The following is a 25,600-nucleotide window of genomic DNA, read 5'->3' on the forward strand; positions in this document are numbered from 1 at the left end:
ATTTATTGTAGTAATTATCTCCGGATGAGATCCAAATGAGCCTGATTGTGCTAAGATTGTTGGCATGTAAACCCTCCCTAGTGATGGTGGATATTGACAAACCTCTATGGAGTGTCTCGGATATTTCCGTAATGGTGACTAAATAGTATAAATATACCAATATTATTTAATTATTGTTTCTTTATATCTGTTCTAATGATTTTCACTTTCGAAATGGCACTGGAAATCTGCATGTATTTCATATTCAGATTATAAATGAGAATATCATTTTCAACTTTCCACCATGCAGTTTTGGTGAGCCAGTCACATTAATTTAAAGATGATGAGAAAAATGCCCTAGTCTTGATCTCAAATTAGCTTAAATGTAATACTTGATAACAGAGCAGTAATTGTGATATTCATGAGTCTATCTGTGGATCACGGTTCAGGCATGGGGATTTTCTACATGGTGACGCTGAGTTGGAGGAACTCCTGCAGGTCATTGGGATATGATGGGATTAAGCGCCACATGTAATGACAGCAAATCTGTAATTATTAAGAATAGAGCACTGGTAATGATAATGTGTGCTTCAGCATTTCTTACATATATCTGAATTGGCTGCTATGTGGATCTGTTGGATGAATTTCAAGCAATTGGAGTAGTCTATTAGCTGGATGGAAATTTATATCAGAGACTAATTTCTTCTTGAAAACAATCTATGCACAAACATTGCATTTTAACTTTATCTACGTATGTGTGTAATTGCAATTTTACATTATTGTGGAAACACAGGGTCAGTGGGTGCTCTCATCTGCTGGCTCGGCTGTCTTTAGAAAGACTGCATGGACCAGGGCTCATACCACTTAACCCCCGCTCTCTCTTTTTGAGGGCAGAACACTATTCAGACAACACAGGGTGGGGATAAAGCAGTGTGGCAACGATTTATTGAACCACCAACAGGCAATAACATATAGAATAGTCCCAGCAAATACCCAAGATGGTGCAAATTACAGAGTCTCACCCTTCCACTGCTTTCAGGGCTGACTACCCCCACCAGTGGAACCCTGCTTTTGGTGGGCCCCTGCAGAGAGGAGGTAATGACAAGCTTAGGAAGGTAACTGAGAGCAGTGAGGTATGTGGCCAGGTGACCTGATTGTCCCAACCTGGATTATTCGTGTCTGAGGGTTCAGTGATGGCCAATGAAGCAGTTCTGTGTTCTTCCAGCTGGGGCCGTGGTCCCAAAGCTGACATCCTGTAGAGTGTTTGGGTGTCTGGATCTCTTGGCTGTCTGGATGACTGGATGTATACCTGTATATGGAGGTATCTGTTACAGAGGCACATACAGCATATCCTCTTTTTATAGTTAACAACTATCCTTCAAGCCAGCATCCAGACGTAAAGGTGAAGAATGGAGACGAGATCAACTCGCATTGTTTGATAATGTAATCTATTTGCATAGTTTTTTACTCCTCTGTTCTGCAAGTCAACAAGCTAGCTGGTCTGGACAATGTGTAATCAACATATCAGCAAACATCCTTGTTCAATTATCCTGTGTCTCCATTATCCAGGATAACAGCACAAGATGTTACAAGGAACGTCAACTTACAAGTCAATATTACAGGCTTATACAAACAAAAGTCTGTTTTTCTTGACCAACATAAAGAAACACATGCATTCAAAACTCAACATATAGATAACAGTCTATTTCTCCTGGCTTACTGGCTTATTTCCCCTGACGAAGGCAGATTGCCCAAACGCGCGTCGGGGTGGACACCATCCAGGAGAGGGAACCTTCTCTGCCATTGTAAGTACATTCATTACAACTAGTGTTATTCACTACTTTTTGTACACCACCAACTGATGTACTTACTATGCGGTAGTGATAACATTTCCTACCACCACACTCCCATGCCATCCTCCAGTACTGTGATTATAAGTACTTACATCCTGAACTAGTAGAGATACTTATTACAGCCATTTTGCACAAACACTTTACAGCTACTTTTACTACCTCAATTAAATCTTCAAATGCATAACAGATTTATTTCTATCTAACTACTTAACTCTTAGTACTGTGATTTACTAGTCACCAAAGTACATTTTCTCTTTCTCCTTCTTGACTACTATCTTTTGTATATCTGGATGTGCAGCCCTGTTTTTAACATAGTTTTTTAATCATTCTATTTACATTGTTTTATGTTCAATTGTTGTCACCTGATGTAATTTAGTAAAATCAATACTTATTCACTACATATTTTGTATATGGACTTTATGGTCGCGTTTTCCTCTGTTTCTCTCTTCAGTATAATTGGAGCTGTATCCTGACACCTCACTGTGATGACAATTCCTCTTGCTTTGACCAAGATGGATTTGAGCTATTGTTGTTAGGGATAGTGAGGTCAGGAGGCAAGAAGAGGGTAAAAAAGTAGTCAAAAGTGGAGAAAGAAGCAGAATTCTCTGATAAGATACATTACAACATTTTGAATATTTGCCTGTACTATTGATTTATGCAAAGTTTGCTGAAATTATAGTAATCATTTAAAACAATTTGACAAATATGTTATAATCTTAGAAACAGAATAGGGAAAAAATAAACATTGAAAGAGGGCTGGCGTTTAGCACTCTCATCTACTGGCCACATCTCTCACAACCTGCCATACCTCCACATTATTTTGATGGTCATGGCCAGTGCCGGACTGGGACTAAAATTCAGGCCTGGCATTTGAAGTTACACAGGCCCACTTGTCACATGGTGACTGTATAATATCTTTGTACACTTGTAGGTTACAAGAAGTGAGGGGAGTGTAACACGACTATATAACATATAATCACAGGTGTATCCAGCATTACAGCTCAGTCCTAATTATTGCTTTTTAGTAGCAGTACCAAGAAAAGCCGCTACTTTACCTACATAACTGGATCTCGTAGATAATGAAGGGATGAGACGACCAAAGACTATGAAACCTCATTTTGATGCTCCATAAACGTTGCCTACAGCCACTTTCGGTTCCGCTGCGCAGCACGAGACCCGGTGACGCTGAAGAGCGGTGACATCAGTAACGTCACCGCTCTTCAGATATTCTGGGTCTTGGGCTGAGCTCGGCGACTGTGAAGAGCGGTATTGTTACTACCGTCACCGCTCTTCAGAGTCGCTGGAACTCGCCAGGTCTGGGCTAGTAGTGGGGGTGTCTGATAGACACCTCTCCATTACTTACACCAGGGATTGATAGCAGCTGACATTATGCAACTGACATCAACCCTAAAATCATTACACATACCAGTATTAAATGCTCTGGTGGCTGGGAAAAGCAGTAGAGTTAGCGCTATTCCCAGGCGCCGGGTGCTAACTGCAACTGTCATCATCCTTGCCTGGTCTCCCTGCGAAGCATTTCTGCTGTATTTACATGCATTGATCTTAGGCCACTAATCGAGTGTGATCGACAATACTGAAGTCGTTCACTTGTTTCCCGGCCTCTTTACACCAACTGAGAAAGAATGAAGGGAACAGAACAATCACAATTAGAACAATCTGTCCCCATATAGTATCATGTTATCAGCAGCACATCTACAGTTTACACCGGCGATGTGCTGCTGAGAACAAGGATTTCTGTTCCCACATAAACAATCCAATCACTCGATGAAAAGGCAGCATTTTGCTTGTTTAGTATAATACACTCCATAATCCTCCATATATTAGAATATGCACCTCAGTCCTCCATATAGTATAATACACTCCTCAGTCCTCCATATAGTATAATACACTCCTCAGTCCTCCGTATAGTATAATACACTCCCCATAGTCCTCCATATAGTATAATACACTCCTCATAGTCCTCCTTATATTAAAATACACTGCAATTCCTCCATATAGTATAATACACTCCTCAGTCCTCCAAATAGTATAATACATTCCTCAGTCCTCCAAATAGTATAATACATTCCTCATAGTGCTCCATATAGTATAATGCACCACCATTGTCATCAATGTAGTACAATTCACTTCCCATAGTATAATGCACCCCATAGTTCTTCATATAGTATAATGTATTCCACATAGTCCTCGATACAGTATAATGCAGCCCACGTATAGTATAATGATGCGACCCCAGAGTATAATGCAGCCACCCCACAGAATATATTGTAGCCCACTGAGTATAATGTAACCCCCCAGAGAATATAAAGCAGCCCCCTCATATAGTATAATGCAGCCCCTGCATATATAATATATGGTAGCCCCCTCATAGAGCAAAATGCAGCCCCCCATAGAATATAATGTAGCCCCTCCATAGAATATAATACAGCACCCCATAGAATGTAATACAGCCCTCCCTCATAGAATGTAATGCAGCCAGCCTCCATAGAATGTAATGCAGCCAGCCCCCCATAGAATGTAATGCAGCCAGCCACCCATAAAATGTAATGCAGCCATGCCCCATAGAATGTAATGCAACCAGCCACCCACAGAATGTAATGCAGCCAGCCCCCATAGAATGTAATGCAGCCAGCCCCCATAGAATGTAATGCAGCCAGCCCCCATAGAATGTAATGCAGCCAGCCCCCATAGAATGTAACGCCGCACAGCCCCCATAGAATGTAATACAGCACAGCCCCATAGAATGTAACGCAGCACAGCCACCATAGAAAGTAACGCAGCACAGCCCCATAATAATAATAATAATAATTTTATTTATATAGCCCCAACATATTCCGAGCGCCATAGAATGTAACGCAGTACAGCCCCCATAGAATGTAGTACAGCACAGCCCCCATAGAATGTAATACAGCACAGCCCCCATAGAATGTAATCCACCACATACCCCATAGAATATAATGCAGCCAGCCACCCATAGAATGTAATGCAGCCAGCCCCCATAAAATGTAATGCAGCCAGCCCCCATAGAATGTAATGCAGCCAGGCCACCATAGAATGTAATGCAGCCAGCCCCCATAGAAGGTAACGCAGCACAGCCCCCATAGAATGTAACGCAGCACAGCCCCCATAGAATGTAACGCAGCACAGCCCCCATAGAATGTAATACAGCACAGCCCCCATAGAATGTAATGCAGCACAGCCCCCATAGAATGTAATGCAGCACAGCCCCCATACAATGTAATACAGCACAGCCCCCCATGGAATGTAATACAGCACAGCCCCCATAGAATGTAATGCAGCCAGCCCCCATAGAATGTAGTGCAACCAGCCCCCCATAGAATGTAATGCAGCACAGCCCCCATGGAATGTAATACAGCACAGCCCCCATAGAATGTAATGCAGCCAGCCCCCATAGAATGTAATGCAGCCAGCCCCCATAGAATGTAATGCAACCAGCCCCCCATACAATGTAATACAGCACAGCCCCCATGGAATGTAATACAGCACAGCCCCCATAGAATGTAATGCAGCCAGCCCCCATAGAATGTAATGCAACCAGCCCCCCATAGAATGTAATGCAGCACAGCCCCCATAGAATGTAATGCAGCCAACCCCATAGAATGTAAATCAGCCAGCTCCCACAGAATGTAATGCAGCCAGGCCCCCATAGAATGTAATGCAGCCAGCCCCCCATAGAATGTAATGCAGCCAGCCCCAATAGAATGTAATAAATCCCCCCCATAGAATGTAATACATCACAGCCCCCATAGAATGTAATACAGCCCCCCCCAATAGCCCCACAATCCAGTTATCACTCAGTGATATATTTAAAAACAAACAAAAACACTCTCCTCACCTCTCCTCGTGCCCCGCACTGCTCCCGGCTCCAGTCTCAGCAGCTGCAGTCTGCCCACCCGACACACAGCAGGTGCGCGATGATATGACGTCATCGCGCTCCCGCAGTGTCAGCGCGAGGCAGAGCGGGGAATGATGGGAGAGGGAGCATTCAACTGTACCAGTGTCATAGACACCAGTATAGTTGAATGCGGCGGCAGTGGCGGGGGTGAGTCGGTGGCGGGGAGTTGGCGCTGGCGAGCAGACCACGACTGCCACCGGCCCTTCTGGCATTTGCCAGAACTGCCCGATGGCCAGTCCAGCCCTGGTCATGGCATAATGGTTCATTTTCCCTGTTATAGTGCCATGCTACCCTAATTCTTCCCAGAACACAATTGATTGCTTAAGATAAAGTGGTGTAAGGGTAAGTTCACACTGGGCGTTTTTGCTGTTTTTTTCCGCACCAAAACCTGAATGCTTGGCAAGAAAGAAGCTGCAACAAAAACAGGTTTTGCTCCATTTTTTTGCTGCATTTTTGGTGCGTTTCTTTCATACTTTCCAATGGGTGAAAATTGCTGAAAAATCACTGAAAGAAGTAACACGCTCTATGTCCAAAAAAAACATGCAAAGCACAAAATACTGATGACAAGAAAACCAAGCTGTGTGCATGAGTTTTCTGAAATCTCATAGACATAGTTTGTACTGTAAAATGCAGTTGAAAATGAGCATAAAAAAGCATTAAAAAAGCAGCAAAAAACGCCCAGCGTGAACATAGGCTAAAACCTTGTGTCCCACTGCTTGTCAATGGGGGACTCCTATTAGTCAAAAACTTGTGCAAGTAATGATGACAATAAGTTCTATATATGCTGACTACAGTCATGATGGAGCAATATTTGTTGTTTCTACAGATTAAAATCTAGAGTTGTATTAGAAACAACCTAGAAATGCATGTTTATTGACAGAATAGTGGGTGGGTGGATTGGGTAAATGACATCTGAATTTTGGACATATTTGAAAGAGATTTCCAGGATTAACAAAACCCGGGCAAGTGCTAGAGCCCTGAGCAGGCGGAGGGGCCCACTCGCTGTTGGGACACCGGCGCACTATGGGAGCCCAGGGCCAGTACCTGCAAGTGGGCCCCCCACTTGCTTGGGGTCTCGATACTTGCAATGCTTACCTTTCCCCGTTCCTGTGCTGCAGTGTCTTCCACGTCCTCTGATTCTAACGTTTCAGGTTAGTGGGGGCGTGATTATGTCACGTCTGTGCGCCCTCTGCCTGAATAGTCCAGAGCAGAAACGTGGCCAGCGAGGAGAAGTGTTTCATTTTTTTATGTTTGAAGAATCATATGGGGCTCATCATACACTGGAGCATCATATGAGGCCTATTATATATGGAGCTTTATATGGGACCCAGCATGTACTGGAGCATCAAAGGGGGCCAACAATATATGGGGCCCATCACATACTGGAGCATCATAAGGGGGCCATTATATATGGAGCATCATATGGGGACCATTATATATGGAGCATCATATGGGGCCCATCATATACTGGAGCATCATTTGGTGCCCATTATATATGGAGTATCATATGGAGCCCATTAAATATGGCGCATCATATGGAGCCAATCGTATACTGGAGCACTATTTGGGGCCCATCATATACTGTATGGAGCATTATATAGGGCTCATTATGTATGGATCAATATATGGGGTCGATTACGATACGATACGATACGATACACTTTATTGATCCCGTGGGAAATTATGGTATCACAGCAGCACAACTTAAATCATAAAAATCATAAAGGAATTACATAGTTGACATGACAGTTTGTTGACAGAAGAACATTATACATTAGAATAGGACATACACAACGAGTGAACTGAAATGTAGAGAAATAAGTAGACATTCACCTTGGTGGTTTAACCCTAATGTTATTATTGTACATTCCCATGGCAGTTGGCACAAACGATTTCCTATATTTTTCCTTCTTACACCTCAGAAGTATTAGCCGGTTACTGAAGGTGCTCTTCTGTCTCATGAATAGCTCATATAATGGATGTGCATTATTGTTCATAATTGCCATACACTTTTTCAGAGTTCTTCTCTCCACTACCTCCCCAAAAGAGTACAGATTACAGCCCACAGCAGAACTTGCCTTCTTGATAATCTTATTCAGCTTATTAGCATCAGAGGCCCGCACACTACTACCCCAGCACGTGATTGCAAAAAAGATGGCACTTGCCACTACAGATTGGTAGAACATTTCTAACATTTTGCTGCACACATTAAAAGACCTCAGTTTCCTTAGGAAATACAATCTGCTCATCCCCTTCTTGTAGACAAACTCTGAGTGGCATCTCCAGTCCAGTTTGCTATCCAAATGGACCCCCAAATATTTGTAACTCTCCACCTGCTCTACCTCCTGACCAGCAATAGTGATCGGTAAGCATTCCAACTTAATCCTGCTATAGTTGGCCACCAACTCCTTAGTTTTCTTAACATTTAGTTGCAGATAGTTACCATTGCACCAATCCACGAAATTCGACACCACACTTCTGTATTCCTCATCCCCCTGATCCCCCCTAATGCATCCCACAACCACGGAGTCATCCGAAAATTTTTGAAGGTGGCAAAGTTCAGATTTATACTGAAAGTCTGAAGTATACAGTGTGAATAGAAAGGGTGCAAGCACCGTTCCCTGGGGGGCACCTACACTGCTCAGTAATCTGCTTGACACAACTGCTCCCATCTGTACAAACTGTGGCCGATCTGATAGGTAGTCAGTTATCCAATTTCTCATCCCCTCCTCAACCTTCATATCAGTCATCTTTTTGTGTAGTAAAAGTGGCTGCAGGGAGTTAAATGCACTCGAGAAATCGAAGAACATCGCTCGCACCGTGGTTCCGTCAATCTCCAGAAATGAATGTACCCTATGTAACAGAGAAAGAATAGCATCATCCACCCCCAATCTATGTCGGTAGGCAAACTGAAGGGGATCGATAAAAGCATTGACCCTTGGTCTTAAGTGAGCAAGCACTAATCTTTCCAAGGCCTTCATAGCGTGAGATGTTAAGGCTACAGGACGATAGTCATTTAGGGTTGCAGGAAAAGAAGTCTTGGGTACCGGCACCAGACAGGAAGTTTTCCATAGCACAGGTACCCTCTGTGTTTGTATACTTCCATTAAATAGGCGCGTAAAGACAGTACACAGCTGGTCTGCACAAACTTTAAGGACACGTGAGCTGAGTCCATCAGGTCCTGCAGCTTTATCAATGTTAAGTGACTTAAACTGCCTCCTCACATCATTTTCGGATACTCTAAAATTAGTCTGCTCATCCTCCAATATCGATGTTGCAGAATTTGCACCCAGGTCCCCTCCACTATCAGTTGGCACATGTACACATGTACTGCTGAACCTGTTGAAATACTCATTCATCTCATTAGCCTTGTCCATTGTTCCTGGATCATTTTCAGGCCTCAGCTTAAGCCCAGTCAGTAATTTCATTCCTGCCCAAACCTCTCTGGTATTATTGTGGGACAGTTTATTTTCAAGTTTAATTCTGAAGGCTTCCTGGGCCTCCTTTATTTTATGCTTCAATTCATGCTGTATCATTTTAATTTCCTCTTTGTCACCTACTTTAAATGCCTTTTTTTTCCTGTTGAGCAAATGCTTCAATTCCTTTGTTATCCATGGCTTGTTGTTTGCAAAACACCTAATCTTTTTAGTCGGCACCAGCATATCAGTGCAGAAGTTAATGTAGTCAGTCACTCTGCCAACCACTTCATTAACATTTGTATCCATTGTCCCAAGCAGCACATCCCAGTCTGTAAGATGAAAGCAATCCTGCAAAGCCTGTTCATTTGTTGGACACCACATTCTAACTGATTTAAAGGTAGCCGGCTGTTTTTTAACAACAGGTTGGTAGACTGGTGACAATAGTACAAGATTGTGATCAGACTTCCCCAAGGGCGGCAGGGTAGACGATGAATAAGCATTCTTGACATTCGCATAGAGTAAGTCTACATAGATTATTCTGTATGGAGCATTATTATGGGGTCCATAATATTTTGTGAAGCATTATATGGGGTCCATTATATTGTATGGAGCATTATATGGGGCTCATTATACTGTATAGAGCACTATATGTGGCTCAATATGCTATGTGGAGCATTATATGGGGTTCATTATACTGTATGGAGCATTATATGGGGTCCATTATTCTGTATGAAGCAATATATGGGGCTCATTATTCTGTATGGAACATTATATGGGGTCCATTATATTGTATGGGTGTGCTCCCACCATATCCTCCTCCTACCTCAGGGCCATTTTGGGGCTCTTTTGTTCCCTGGCTCTATGTGGATTTAACCCCTGTGGTGCCCTGTGCCTTTTGACATCGCTGCATCTCCATATACCAGAATTTACGCAGGACAGGTTGTATCCACGGCTGTTATATAGCATGCCACCACATTTTTATCCTAGGACCATGTATGGCATTGATGTTGCATTTTCTGGTTATTAGCAGTAGATACCGACATATTGTGGTCAAGTCCTTTGCGGCCTGTATAGGCACATTTTGCAGGAGAGCACATTTGATTAGGTGCACCTAGGGTAGGATATATGTTTATTGTTAACATATTGTATTATGGGACTGTCATTTATTGTGGGATATGGTGGGTATAGGGATTTGGATATTTGATTTTAAATGTTTTTAACATGTTTTTTGAGGTGTTTAATAAAGGTGCTTTGCTTTATGTAGCTACCGATTGTCTTTATATTTGGGGTTGTGCATACCATTTTTAGTCTACCCTTTCTCTTTTTCTTTGTCATTATATTGTATGGAACATTATATGGGGTCAATTATATTGTATGGAGCATTATACGGGGCTGATTATGCTGTATGGAGTGTTATATGGGGCACATTATTCTATATTAAGCATTGTATGGGGCTCATTGTTCTGTATGGAGCATAATATCTGGGCCATTATATTGTACGAAGCATTATATGTGGCTCATTATACTGTATGGAGCATTATATGGGGCTCATTATACCGTGTGTAGCATTATATGGGGCACATTATTCTCTATGGAGCATTATATGGGGTCCATAATATTATATGGATCACTATATGGGGTCCATTATGTTGTATGGAGCACTGTATGGTGCTCATTATACTGTTTGGAGCAATATATGTGGCTCATTATTCTGTATGGAGCACTATGTGGTGCCCATACTAATAAATAAAGGACTCTCCTGTCCAGTTTCTGAGCTATAGATATCACTTATGTAATGTAGGAAGTAAGTGAAATCTTTGGCATTGTGCTATACCTATATTTCTCTGCCGTGTCTGTGTATCATGTGGCATGTGTTACAGGGGCCCACTGAGACTCTTTCGCCCGGGGCCCACGAAAACCTGGAGCCAGCCCTGCTCACACATTATAACCGCACTTCCCAACCCTCTAACGGGGTTGTCTTTGATTTAAATTGCAGGGAGTATAAAAATAAGAATTACTAACCCATTAAAATCCCCCAATAACTCTGCTTTAGTGGTCTCCTTTAGTCCTGCAGTGATAACATTGTGTCCATCATTGAGGTAATTGCTGCAGACAATCACTGGTCTCAGCGGTGATACTTACAAGTGATTGCTGAGGTCTATGATTTGCTGCAGTGGAAATGTGAATAATGGATGTGACATCATTGCATATTATCAACAGGAACCACCGGAATGGAGGGAGTGGAGTGCAGGAGGAATTACCAGGTGATTGATGGTTAGTTTTTGCACCATTTCCTGTTTTTAGGAAATATAATCCCCCCAAAAAACTTTAAAAAAAATACAGTAGAAATGATTTCTACACATTGCAGAAATGCTACTGGGAACATTCAAAGTCCCATTTCAGCTTTTTTTTTTTAATTTTATTAATCCCTTAGATATCAAGGTGGCTCAGTGGTTAGTACTTTTGCTTTGCAGCGCTGGAGTCCTGGGTTTAAATCCCACCTACGACAACATCTGCAAGGAGTTTGTACGTTCTCCCAGTGTTTGCGTGGGTTTCCTCTGGGTTTTCCAGTTTCCTCCAACATTCCAAAGACATAGTGATAGGGAATTTAGATTGTGACCCCAATGGGGCAGTGATGATGATATCTGTAAAGTGCTGTTAAACTAATGGCGCTATATGGGTAAAATACTACTAACATCACTAATATATGTACGGTACATGCATTAAAATACTTCTGGTTGCCGTCTTCTCCCGTTTCCAGCACTGTTCCAGTTTTCTCCTGTGTCATGTAACTGCACTTTCGGCTAACCAACTCACACCGTGGTCTGTTAGTTACTCTTTTATTGTAAGTCTACGGATGCAACGGTCTGAGTCTCATAGACTTACATTGAGAAAGTAACTTCCGGTCACACAGAAGATGCTGTAGAGAGCCTGTTTGGCTACTTTCACACATCAGGTTTTCGCCGTCAGGCTAAATCCGGCTAAATTTAAAAAAACCGGATCAGGCGAATTTTGCCGCCGGATGAGGTTTTTTTCCCCATAGACTTGTATTAGTGCCGGATTGCACCAGATGACATTGCGTTTTGTCCGCTTTTCGCCGGATCCGCCAAATCTGCCGCTTCCGGTTTCTTGAAAAAACGTCCACTGCAACATTTTGCAGCGCTTCCGGCTGTTTGCTAGAATGGAAGCCTATGGGAGCCGGAAGTTGCCGGATCCGGAAAAAAGCGATCCAGCGGCCTGATCTGGTTTTTTAAACTGAGCATGCTCCAAATTTTTTTCTTATCCAATAATCTAGATAGGCTAGCTCGATCCATTAAAAAAAAACCGTTTTTCACAATCTGCGCCGGATCCAGTTTTTCCAACATTCGCCAGATTTAGCCGGACACTGATAACCTGATGTGTTGAAAGTAGCCTTAGTCATAGCTGCAGGCATATGGTGCAGGACAGGACCGGATCGGCGCTAGAACTGGCAGTGACTAGTATTTTACTGCATCCACTCTACATATCTAACTGATAATAAAATTAAAAAACATAAACAAAAATACTGGAGTTTTACATTCAAATTTCTTCCTAAAAGTCTAACACAAATTTGAAGCAATATGTAATTTAACTAATAGCATTTTTCTCAAGGCTTTGTTATATTTGTAGCATCATAAAAAATGCAGCTCTTATTTTCACAGTAAATGAAAAAATGGCAGGGGGCACTAGAAGAGATCTAAAATAAATAAGATACAAAATTGATGGGTAGATAGATGGATCCCCATTAAATGCTATCTCTACAATTAGTATAAGAAGCTGTGACCTTTACTAAAGGCCAAATCAATGACGGAAGACCAATATAATGATGGTGGGTCTTAATTATCTTTGAGTAATAACCAGTCTTCATCTGTCTTCTAGCTTCGACGGTTAATGTGCGGACTTGTGAGGGTTATCCTGGGCAGGGTGACGTCTACCATTCAGGATTTTACTGTCCGCGATTAAGTGACTCTCAAGAACACATGTACTGCTGCTGGCCGGGAAACGAATCCTTGAAGTACTGCTGTAACCAAGAAGAGTTTGAGTCCGTGATGAAAGTCAACCTGTCAGAGAAGCTTGCCACGTATATCTCTAGGTATGGCCAGAATACAGAATGCAGCCCTGACGTTCTGGGGTGATTGTAAAGTAACTATAGTATATGTGTATGGAGCAATGAACATGGGCCAGTATGGGCAGTCAGACAATTGGAGCTTAGGTGTCAAAAGTGGTAAGAAAGCATACCTGAACTCCAGACTCATAAAATGGGCATGTTAGCTGCAAACAGGTGGTCCGTATCTGCTTTTCTAACCAAAATTGTTGAAAAAAAGCAAAGCCAATATTGTATGTTACATAGTGACATAATCACATAGTACAGTTCAAAAAAAGACACATGCCCATCAAGATCAGCTGAAGGGTGAGAAATGTTGTTGAACAGACCCCCTTACATTAGATCATAAGTACCCCTTGCCAATGGTACTTATTTGTATATAGACATTAAGTCATAAATTGCACAATGCACTCTGCACTTCATTATATTTATCTTTGCCTATACACTCTGATATAACTTGATTACCCTGTGGAGTTTCAGCCATTCTTATTCACACATATATATCCCACTTATTATAGTGGTGGATATATGCATGCGATAATCCCTCTGACTACTTATGGTATTTTTGATGTGCTCTTATTGCATACAGCTGTGTGTAGACCATTACGTATATATATTACAATTAGTACTGGCTGTTTTGTATATCAATCTTATTCGGTCCTTCCTTGGCATGTACGTGGTACTTGTGTGTCGTCCTCCATTTCAATTGTTATGTCATTATATTTATCTATATGACTTTGTTGTTTTAAAAGGGAAATTACCTGTTCGGAATAAAGACTGTAATTTTTAATTCAGCTGTAGCATCATTCTCTTTTGGTTATTCTCCTCTGAGTGCAGCCTGATGTAGACATAGAGACTCTGAATTGTACAATGTATCATTTCTCACACAATCAGAGCTTTTAGATTTAGCAATAGCAGAGCTGAGAAAGCTGCCCCCACCCACACCAGGCTCAATGTGTACATTGCCTATTGTCAGTGAGCTGCTTATCGCAGAAGAGGCAGAGTCAGACTAGCGTGCAAATGCTGCTATAGCTACTGTAGTTCAGACAATAATAATCACCAGGTGATAAAACGTTCAATGTAAGTAAACAACAGCACACAGCCTGACATGTGACACACCGTTGAGTTCAGTGTTTTAACCCCTGCCTCACGCTGTCCTCAGATTACACCATCAGTACTTATCATGCGACCATCCATTAATGTGTGACATGTAACAAGAACAGCAAGTTAACATGTTGTATTGTATAGATGACACAGAACCGTGATCAGACATATTTACATCTGAGGTCATCTGACTTTTCTTGTCATTTTCCTAGGAGCCCCCTTCCTCTTCTTGGCATTGGCTTCTACGGACTCTTAATCCTTTCCTTGATGATTGTAGACTTCCTCTATTACTACAGACTCAATAAGACAGCTTTCCACAACATGTTGAGTCACACGTGGATTGGGAAGCATCTAATCCTTCCTATATTCCAGAGAAGCCTGGGAAACGATGTTCAGCAAAGGCACAAAGGTGCAACAGCAAGAATGACAGCAGATGCCAGACATGACGAGCACAGACCTTTAGAAGGCAATGTGTGAGGAAGATGCAGGGGCGGATTGACAATGGATGACTGAGAAATATTGCTCCGCTCACTAGAAACAAAGGATATATTTACTTCTCGATATGACAATCAGCAGCCTTATGAGGACAACATTTCCATTTATTCTGCCACACTGGGCTATTGGATGTACACCTGTCAGATGAATGTAGAGATGAATCCGCTCTAAGAATGTACGACATACGTGTTTAGCCAACAGTGCTGAACGGCACAGCGTTCTAACGTCCACCCGCTCGCTCAACACTAAGCTAAAATACTCTACATTAGTTAGTGCTAAGAAATTGCATAATTGATGTTTTTGTATTGCATCAATTATGCATTTCCTCCTCTGCATAGCACAATATTAACAAACTGGGAAAGGTAGGGCGCATTGTTTAATTCTTTTGTGCTTTAAAATTCTGCTTTGTAAAGGACCAAAGCATAAAAAGTGTAACAAATCATAGGGAAATACATCAAACTATAATGGCGAGGGTTCATTACAGCGATGTGATAAGGGGGCAGCCTACACTTTTACTAGATATCTCCTGTACTCTGTTGGTAAAATACTGAGGAGACCACAATGAGTTCACATAAACTATTTAAAAGAGTTTTATGCAGCCACTACAGGCTATTTACAGTGTAACCTATTTAGCCTATTATAAGTGGATCTGTTGTCAGGTTATGTAATGTGAACAGCATCAATTATTAAACAGATTTCTAAAATCCATGTCCAAATGGCTGTATAATCCCACTATGAAAAAGAGCATATTAAGAGTCCAGCTATAAAATAGCTCAAAAGTCCAGATGTCTTCAGTTTTCACCCACACAACCTGATTGACAGCTGCAGCTTGTATGGAGCAGTGTGAGATCTCAGCATTGAGGAGAAACACTGAGGAGCTGTAAATCCAATTAGGTGGAAGGATATTCAGCAGCAGAAGAGGAGGGACACTGAGGAAATGTCAGTCACACTAGGTGGATGGATATTCAGCAGCAGAAGAGGAGGGACACTGAGGAGCTGTCAGTCACACTAGGTGGATGGATATTCAGCAGCAGAAGAGGAGGGACACTGATGAGCTGTCAATCACACTAGGTGGATGGATATTCAGCAGCAGAAGGGGGACACTGAGGAGCTGTCAATCACACTAGGTGGATGGATATTCAGCAGCAGAAGAGGAGGGACACTGAGGAGCTGTCAGTCACACTAGGTGGATGGATATTCAGCAGCAGAAGGGGGACACTGAGGAGCTGTCAATCACACTAGGTGAATGGATATTCATCAGCAGAAGAGGAGGGACACTGAGGAGCTGTCAGTCACACTAGGTGGATGGATATTCAGCAGCAGAAGAGGAGGGACACTGAGGAGCTGTCAATCACACTAGGTGGATGGATATTCAGCAGCAGAAGGGGGACACTGAGGAGCTGTCAATCACACTAGGTGGATGGATATTCAGCAGCAGAAGAGGAGGGACACTGATGAGCTGTCAATCACACTAGGTAGATGGATATTCAGCAGCAGAAGAGGGACACTGAAGAGCTGTCAATCACACTAGGTGGATGGATATTCAGCAGCAGAAGCGGAGGGACACTGAGGAGCTGTCAATCACACTAGGTGGATGGATATTCAGCAGCAGAAGAGGAGGGACACTGAGGAAATGTCAGTCACACTAGGTGGATGGATATTCAGCAGCAGAAGAGGAGGGACACTGAGGAGCTGTCAATCACACTAGGTGGATGGATATTCAGCAGCAGAAGAGGAGGGACACTGAGGAGCTGTCAATCACACTAGGTGGATGGATATTCAGCAGCAGAAGAGGAGGGACACTGAGGAGCTGTCAATCACACTAGGTGGATGGATATTCAGCAGCAGAAGAGGGACACTGAGGAGCTGTCAATCACACTAGGTGGATGGATATTCAGCAGCAGAAGAGGAGGGACACTGAGGAGCTGTCAATCACACTAGGTGGATGGAAATTCAGCAGCAGAAGAGGAGGGACACTGAGGAGCTGTCAGTCACACTAGGTGGATGGATATTCAGCAGCAGAAGAGGAGGGACACTGAGGAGATGGAAATCACACTAGGTTGATGGATATTCAGCAGCAGAAGAGGAGGGACACTGAGGAGTTGTCAATCACAATAAGTGGATGGATATTCAGCAGCAGCAGCAGAGTAGGGAGACTGAGGAGCTGTCAATCACACTGGGTGAATGGACATTCAACAGCAGCAGAGGAGGGACACTGAGGAGCTGTCAATAACACTGTGTGGATGGAGATTCAGTAGCTGAGGAGGAGGGACACTGAAGAGCTGTCAATCACACTGTGTCGATGGAGATTCAGTAGCTGAGGAGGAGGGACACTGAGGAGATGTCAGTTAGTCTGGGTGGATTGTACGGCCATTCTGACAAATAGTTTTTCAAAGTAAGTACACCATAGATCTAGTTAATACTGCATGCAATTTGTATTGAGAAATCTGCCAATAGATCAACTTAAATCTTAAAGTGTTTTATTTATGTTGAATACCCATCATAAAATAATATTTTTACATTTATCTTACATTTTGAAATGTAACCTTCCTTTTACAATAATTTGATATTAAGCATTCGTTCAACAATATAGTTTTAGATAACTTGGTAAACTTGAATCTAGCATTTCCGAACTATCTTTCATAACCCCGTAGGTTATGGTGAATAATGTCAAAACTATCACTTGAATCATGCTGGCCAAACCACAGGTAGCATGAATCATAGCCTGGCTTCCTAGCTCTACAATAGTAGATAGACAGGTCTCTACCATGTGTTTACATGCGTGGGTTTCCTCCGGGTTCTCCTATTTCCACCCACACTCCATAGATATACTGATAGTGACATTATATTGTGAGTACCAATGGGGTCAGTTGTGATAATCTCTGTAAAGTGCTGTGGAAAGTAATGGTGATATATAAGAAAATAACGTAAATAAAATAAATAGTCCCGGACCAGCTCTTCAGGCGATGCTCAATCATTCCTGGGTGCCAATGTTCCTGGGTGCCAGGCACCAAGAATCAAATGAAAGCTTCCCTTTAAAGGGAATCTGTCAACATAGTTTTGCTATTAAGGCTATGTGCACACGTATAATGGTCCACTGTGGATTTTTCCGCAGCGGATTTGATAAATCTGCAGGGCAAAAACGCTGCGTTTTTTGTTTCCCATAGGTTTACATTGTAATGTAAACTCATGGGAAACTGCTGCGGACCCGCAGCTGCGGAAACGCTGCAGATCCGCAGCATTTTCCGTATCGTGTGCACATACCCTTAATCTGAGAGCAGCATATTGTAGGAGCAGAGAACCTGATTCCAGGGACCTGTCACTTATTAGGATGTGTGCTGTAACATAGTAACTTAGTATTTAAGGTTGAAGTAAGACTTTTAAGTCCATCTAGTTCTCCCCATGTAGTTTAAATACAATCAGTGTTTAATCGGCAGGAGATTATGACTGCCTGACTAGGTCCCACATGCAGGCCAGTCAGGCTGATGTGTGTAACCCCGCCGCCACCACTGATTGGCAGATTCCTGAGTGTTCACAGTGTACACAGGAAGTTGTCAATCAGTCCAGTGGACGCGGTTATGCACAGCTCAACATTCTGACTATTGCCACGTAAAGAGAAAAAAGTGGTTTTATCATACCTGGAATCAGGGTCTCTGCCTCTATATTAGGGTGCTCTCTGATTACATAGCAAAAAACCTGCTGACACTTTCCATTTAAAGTAAAGGTTAACTTTTAGACACAATTTGAAATATATCTATGACTTGTAAACTAGGAAACATTGCAATATATTGTTTATTGCCCATCCATTTTGTCCTTTTGGATCAGGGGTTTACAGCAAATTATACCAATAAACATGTGGATACAATTATCAGAAATAGTAGAGTACTGCTAATGTCGGGAGAAGGGACGAGTTGGTGGCTGATCGCTCCTCTCTGTGCCTTACAGCAGGTCAGAATGTCCACAAGGCGCAATCACTGGGTCATTTTATGGAGGTAGATGCTTTTTAACCTTCTCATAGCTAAATATTTCTCAGCTTAGTGCAAAGCCATTGTGGTGAAAGAGTACAGAACCCTCGTAATGTGATGCACGTCGCCTATTAGTCTAGAATCTTATGAATCCAAAGGTAGCGAAATGTGCCCTCAGCAACCTTAATTCTTCTGATCACTCTTAGACAGAACAGCACATTTCTCCGACAAGGCGGCTCATCAAAAAAAATTGTATTCCTGAACTTTACTAATTAATTGAAGGATATTTGATATTTATGTTGTTAATGATACGGCACAGCAGGTAAACTGCAGGAATGAGAGCTGAAAATGAAGTAAGCACAGCCCTGGGAGCAATATGCCACTTGCTGCTAAATCATTTACCAATCATCATTCCATGTAAAATATAGGCCTGGAGCCTTGTTCCCAAGTAACTGAGGCAGGGGTACTTCAGAACTGGTGAACATGCCGTTTTGTGATTTCTAGCAATAACCATTGGAAACTAATTTATGGATTTCAATATTGATATGGATCATAATAAAATGAAAGAAATTTGTATGAAGTTGTGGCAATCTACTTATTAACACATCTTGTGTTTTCAACATAACAAACCCAGTTACTCAAAGTGATGCTGGCATATAAAGCTTTGAAAAGTCACAAAAAAATGGCTTAACTCAGAGTTCCGCAAAAATGTCATGATTTTAGGTGTTATGCAAATTGTCTCTTCAGAGAGGAAGAGGACTAGAAATCTAGTGCCACCTACTGGAAGTGTCAATCCTAAAAGTCAATATCGACTCCCTAACGAGCCTTGCTACATGACTTAGGATAAAAGCCAAAACCAAAATCTCAATTTGCAAACTCACATAATAAAATAATTAGCAGCGAGGTTATATGATTATAGATACATAGCACTGAATGTACTGCATCAATTACAGCAGTCTTTTTATATCAAAAATTATTTTGATGATTAGCCACAAAATGGTGTCCAAAAATATAAAGTGCTGGTGCTTGTGTAAGAAACTGCTGAACATGCAGTTAGAAGAAAATATTGAATCAGTGTCAGAGACCTAGTCCTTAAAAGCAGCAGTAATAGGTACTTATAGACTACGGTATATACAGTAGCAGAGTTGCTGTATTAAGCCCTTGATAAAGCTGCAAAAAGGACAGGTCTCTGGCACAGAGACAGGCCAGAGTGGAAAATTAGATGCTTGATAAGCCAGTGGTAAAGCAGCAAGTAGAGAAGGTCTCTGACATGGAGCTAAGCACAAAGTGGGAAATAAATTCACTAATATACCTCAAAAAGTCAGCTACTGTAAGGAGAAGTTTACTGGAGCTTCTGTCTCCGGCCCCGACGCGCAAGTTTCGACCTGCTTCTTCTAACTGCATCTTCAGCAGTTTCTTACACAAGCACTTTATATTTCTGAACACCATTTTGTGGCTAATAATCAAAATAATCTTTTATATAAAAAGACTGCTTTCATTAATGCAGTACATTCAGTTCTATGTATCTATAATCATATTATCTCTCTGCTAATTATTTTATTATGTGAGTTTTCCATGCCTCCTCTTTCCTAGAACCTTTTCCTAAATTTTTACCCTATATAACATATCTTTTTAATACATATACAGTACAGAGCAAAAGTTTGGACACACCTTCTCATTTAAAGATTTTTCTGTATTTTCATGACTATGAAAATTGTAAATTCACACTGAAGGCATCAAAACTATGAATTAAAACATGTGGAATTATATACTTAACAAAAAAGTGTGAAACAACTGAAAATATGTCTTATATTCTAGGTAATTCAAAGTAGCCACCTTTTGCTTTGATGAATGCAGCACAAAAAACACAAAAGCGAAAATAGAAAAATAGAGTCGGGTGCAGAGCCCCCCAGGCATAGGCCAAACCTCAAATGTAGGAATCCAAAAAACAGAGGCAGCATATCATTAGTAGTGGAAAAAGCAGGAGCTACTTTTATTAGCCCATCTCAGCAACGTTTCGGGTCTGGTAGATGTGAACCTTTTTCAAGCAATGAATAGGTGCATGTGACAAGTATATATAGGGTGCAAGTAATTACAAAGCTTAAGATCAATCCCATTGAAAAGAGCATATTCGATCATATATAGTAATACAAAAAACGTGCAAAATGTGACTTGTATCAAATTCAATTACATCAACATGAAATATAGTGCCGTAAAGTGCATATAGTGAACTTCATATAAAAAATTTTTACAAGCCAACCAACAATCAGCGTACAGCTGTATTCTGTTAATGAAATCATCATAGCCATGGCTCACCCCACTCAGAATATGTAAACACACGCGCTGTTCGGCGTCCTGCAGTTCTAACCGCGCATGTCAGGAAATCACATCCATTAGACAAAAAGCGGTGCCATCCCGCGCATGCGCAGAAGATATAAAGGCACATATTCTGCCATCTTAACTATTGACGCTGCGACCAAGCCAGACTACGCATGCGCCTAGGGCATAATTGCCTCAAGAGATTCCATAGTGTTTGTGCGCAAAACATCAGAGCAATTCTACTGCCATATCTTGCAAAAAAAAACAACACATGTCAAGTGTTCAAATACTGATATATAGGGGACCTCACAGTATTGGCATCCCAGAAATGTACCTGCAGCTGCAACGCCCCAGGGTCCTGGTCGTTGCAGTAATGTCGTTCTTCCACCAGGGGGAGTGATGTTAAGTCTGATGGCAATATACCTTACCAGGTATCACAAACCACACAACACACTTCACACTCCAGTCCACCAGGGGGAGCTATGCTCCTATCTATTAGGGCACTCCTCACAATTGGGTAAAACTGGTGGCTTGGATAGGAAGTTAGACAGAAGCTGACTGGGCATTGACCCAGGCAGAAGCTGGCTGGGGATTGACCAAGTCAGAAGCTGTCTGGGCTTCACCCAGGCAGCACCTGTCAGGCAGACAGGGGGAAAGGAGGAACATCAAACCATTGCAGACAGAGAGGTCCATGGCAGGGGTGGGATCCTGTCAGAGGCCTAGATAGAAGGCCACGGAGCTGCGCCTGCCCCACGTGCGGCAGCATTCTAAGAAAGAACACGAAGGGAATTGCGTTGCTGAGAGTGAGAAACAAAGTCATAGCGAAAGGAGAGAAAACCAGAAGGAGTTCTGCCCTATAAAAGGCTGCCTCCTTCTGAGGTGCAGAAGCCAGACCACCAAGGGAGCCTTGCTTCAGAGACTGGCAGGACAGCTAGTTCCATATTAGTTGCCCGACCCATACCCAGGAGGCACGGTGGCAACTTGTGGGGGCTGGGGCGTCGTAGGGTCCCTGTAAAAAGCCTCAGGCCATCAGTCATATGGGTTTGTCCTATCCATACCATCTGGGGGACAGAGAGAAAGAGACATAACATCTAGAACACCAACATCAGTTGTGAGGACCTCACCGAGAAGCTCAGCAGGGAGGGACTACAACACTCAGGAGCTAGAGGAAGGCTACTGATTTCCACCTGGATAAGGGGACTTTGGATTTGCCTTCAGACCGGCCGGACTCTGCCTACCCTGTGATCTGGTGCTTTGGACTGTGGACGCTGAAGCCTTCAGTAAAGGTAAAGAGACTGCAACCTTGTGTCCTCGTTATTCACTTTGCCTTACAGCATCCACCATTCACCATCTACACTCTGGGAAGCCCTGGGGACATAATTCACCTGTGGGAAGGTATACCATCTAGCTGCCATAACATCACCCCAGCGGACCCCTAAGCAGCGTCGGTCACCCTGACCGAATACCACAGGTGCCGTCACGAACATTTCCCCTTTAAAGACCTTTCCCCCTTTTATCAACGGACGCCCCTAGGGCCACGGACCGGGTCAGCCACCGTGACATCCCCCTTGAGAACCGAAGGGCCCGGCTCCGAGTACCCCACTGCCCTAACGGGGTCGCTCCATACCATATAAGAGATTCTCTCCAATAGCAAAAGACCTGAGTGCGTGTACATACAGTGGGGCCACCCAAACAGTAAAAACCGGGATGCACATCTCCTCGAGAAGCGCACACCCCGGCCTCAACCTTGTATTAGGTGAAATCCTCCACTAAAGCCACACAAATCACAGGAAGGATGCAATCTATACAGAACTTATATCCATACACTTCATGTCCGAGTTCAAGGTTGAGTAAAAAGCCGGAATACAATGTACTTAGATATGGTGATGGTTTTTGATATGGTGATGACGCCATATCTGGCACCAAAATTTTTGCTACTTTAAGCCTTTTGTAACAGAGCCAATTTTGTACTTAATGTTTTGTCGTGACATATTGTTCTTCATGTTAGTGGTAACATTTCTTCGATATGACTTGCGTTTATATATGAAAATAACTGAAATTTGGCAAAAATTTAGCAATTTTCAAACTTAATTTTTGTGTCCTTAAATCAGAGAGTTGTGTCACAGAAAATGATAAATAACATTTCCCACATGTCTACCTTACATCAGCACAATTTTGGAAACATAATTTTTTTTTTGTTAGGAAGAGTTAAATGTTGACCAGCGATTTAAAATTTTTCTAAGCAAATTTACAAAACCATTTTTTTAGGTTTTAGGGACCACTTCACATTTAAAGTGAGTTTGGGGGGTCAATATAACAGAAAATAACCAAAAGTGACACCATAATAAAAACTGCACCACTCAAGGTGCGCAAAACCACATTCAAGAAGTTCATTAACTCTTCAGGTGCTTCACGAGAACTAAACAATGTGGAAGGAAAAAATGAACATTTATCTTTTTTCACAAAAAATGTATTTGGGAACCAAGCTTTTTTATTTTCACAGGGATGAGGAGAAAATGGACCACTGTTTGGGCACATAGCAGCGCTCAGAAGGGAAGGTGCACTGTTTGATTTTTTTAGTGCAAAATTGTCTGGAATCAATGGCGGGCGCCATGTCAAGTTTGGAGACTCCCTGATATACCTAAACAGTGGAAACCCCCCAATTCTAACTCCAAACCTAACACAGCCCTAACCCCAACACCAAAAACATAACCCCAACAAACCCCTAACCCCAACCCTAACTCTAACTCTAGTCCCAACCTTAACCCAATCCTAACCCTAGCTCTAGCCCCAACCCTAACCCTAGCCCCAACCATAACCCTAGCCCCAACCGTAACTATAGCTCAACAATAACCCTAGCCTCAACCCTAACCACAACCCTAACACTAGCCACAACCCTAATAAAAAAATGGAAATAAATAAATTTTTAAATTTTATTATTTTTGCCTAACTAAGGGGGTGATAAAGGGGGGTTTGATTTACATTTTTATATTTTGATCACTGTGATAAGGTCTATCACAGTGATCACAATGAACCAATAGGAAAAAATCTCCTATTGTTGCTGTGTGGCAGCCGGCAGATCTCGGAGGGCGCACGGCGCATGCGCCTGCCACTTTCTTCCCGGAACAAGATGCCGAGGGCCGGGGGACAAGACCGGGGGGGGTGCACGATGTATCGGGGGGCCCGGGGGACGCTATTTCTCTCTGCTCTGATGTGATAGATCATATCAGAGGAGAGAGAAATAAATGGGAAATCGGACTTTCTTTTTGCGGTTGACATTATTCTATAAATAACGGCGATCGCAACACTGAGGACGATAAAAACCGACCCGAATCATGTTCTGCGGGGTCTCAGCTACCTCTGGAGAATAACTCAAAGTCACTTCAAATGGTTTTGGAAATTTTGTTGGAAAAATTAGAAATCGCTGGTCAACTTTTAACCCTTAAAATGTCCTAACAAAAAAAATTATGTTCCGAAAATTGTGCTGATGCAAAATAGACATGTGGGAAATATTATTTTTTAACTATTTTGTGTGACGTATCTTTCTGGTTTAAGGGCATAAAAATTAAAATTTGAAAATTGCTACATTTTACAAATTTTTTACCAAATTTCCGATTTTTCCAAATAAATGCAAGTCATATCAAAGAAATCATTACACTTCACTTTCATGAAGTACACTACTGTATGTCACGAGAAAACATGTTCAGAACGGTTGGGATCCGTTGAAGCGTTCCAGAGTTATTACCACATAAAGTGACACTGGTCAGGATTGTAAATTTGGCCTAGTCACGAAGGTGAAAACAGGCGCTTGGGGGTGAAGGAGTTAAATCTGAAAGTGTACACTTCAATTGCACCTCAGTTGTTTCGATATAGTAGCATGTAGAGCCCAAATCATGGACATTCTGTCACTGTCCAAATATTTCTGGACCTAACTGTAATAATGGACACAGTGATAAAAACAGAACGAGAACAAAAATAATTAGAATTTATAGGATTCCAGGACTTCTGATTGGCATCTGACCCAGTCCTCTGATTGGTCTACTGACAAGACTCTCTAAATGACTAGTCAGCCAGACGATGTGACTCGAGTGAAGAACAGTCATCGTTGGTGGATAAAAAGGGCCGCAATCAGGGCATTACTGCCTGGTGGGGGCCTGGTGAGCAGAGGGGGCCCGCATCGGGATGGATGGGGCACGATGGAGACAGATGGGGCAGGATCATGGGACAGAATGGAGACACATGGTGCAGTATCATAGGGCAGGATGGAAACATATAGGCAGAGCAAAGTACAGGCGCCGAGAAAGATCAGAGAGGCCCAGCGCCTGCACACTGCAGTAATGTATTTCAAGAGTTTATTTCTGTTAATGTTGATGATTATGGCTTACAGCCAATGAAAACTCAAACGT

General features: G+C 42.3%; 1 protein-coding gene across 1 annotated transcript in view; it reads left to right on the forward strand.

The window, feature by feature from the left end:
* LOC138676656 (protein shisa-like-1a) overlaps nt 1-15,725 on the forward strand; it is a 28,152-nt gene extending 12,427 nt beyond the window's left edge. The window contains exons 2-3 of the mRNA XM_069766156.1: nt 13,086-13,299; nt 14,628-15,725. Of these exons, the coding sequence (XP_069622257.1) occupies nt 13,086-13,299; nt 14,628-14,892 (479 nt within the window). The 3' untranslated portion in view covers nt 14,893-15,725. The remainder of the gene's footprint in view (nt 1-13,085; nt 13,300-14,627) is intronic.
* The last annotated feature ends 9,875 nt before the right edge of the window (nt 15,726-25,600 follow it).

The sequence above is a fragment of the Ranitomeya imitator genome, chromosome 4, assembly GCF_032444005.1.
Source record: "Ranitomeya imitator isolate aRanImi1 chromosome 4, aRanImi1.pri, whole genome shotgun sequence".
NCBI lineage: Eukaryota > Metazoa > Chordata > Amphibia > Anura > Dendrobatidae > Ranitomeya > Ranitomeya imitator.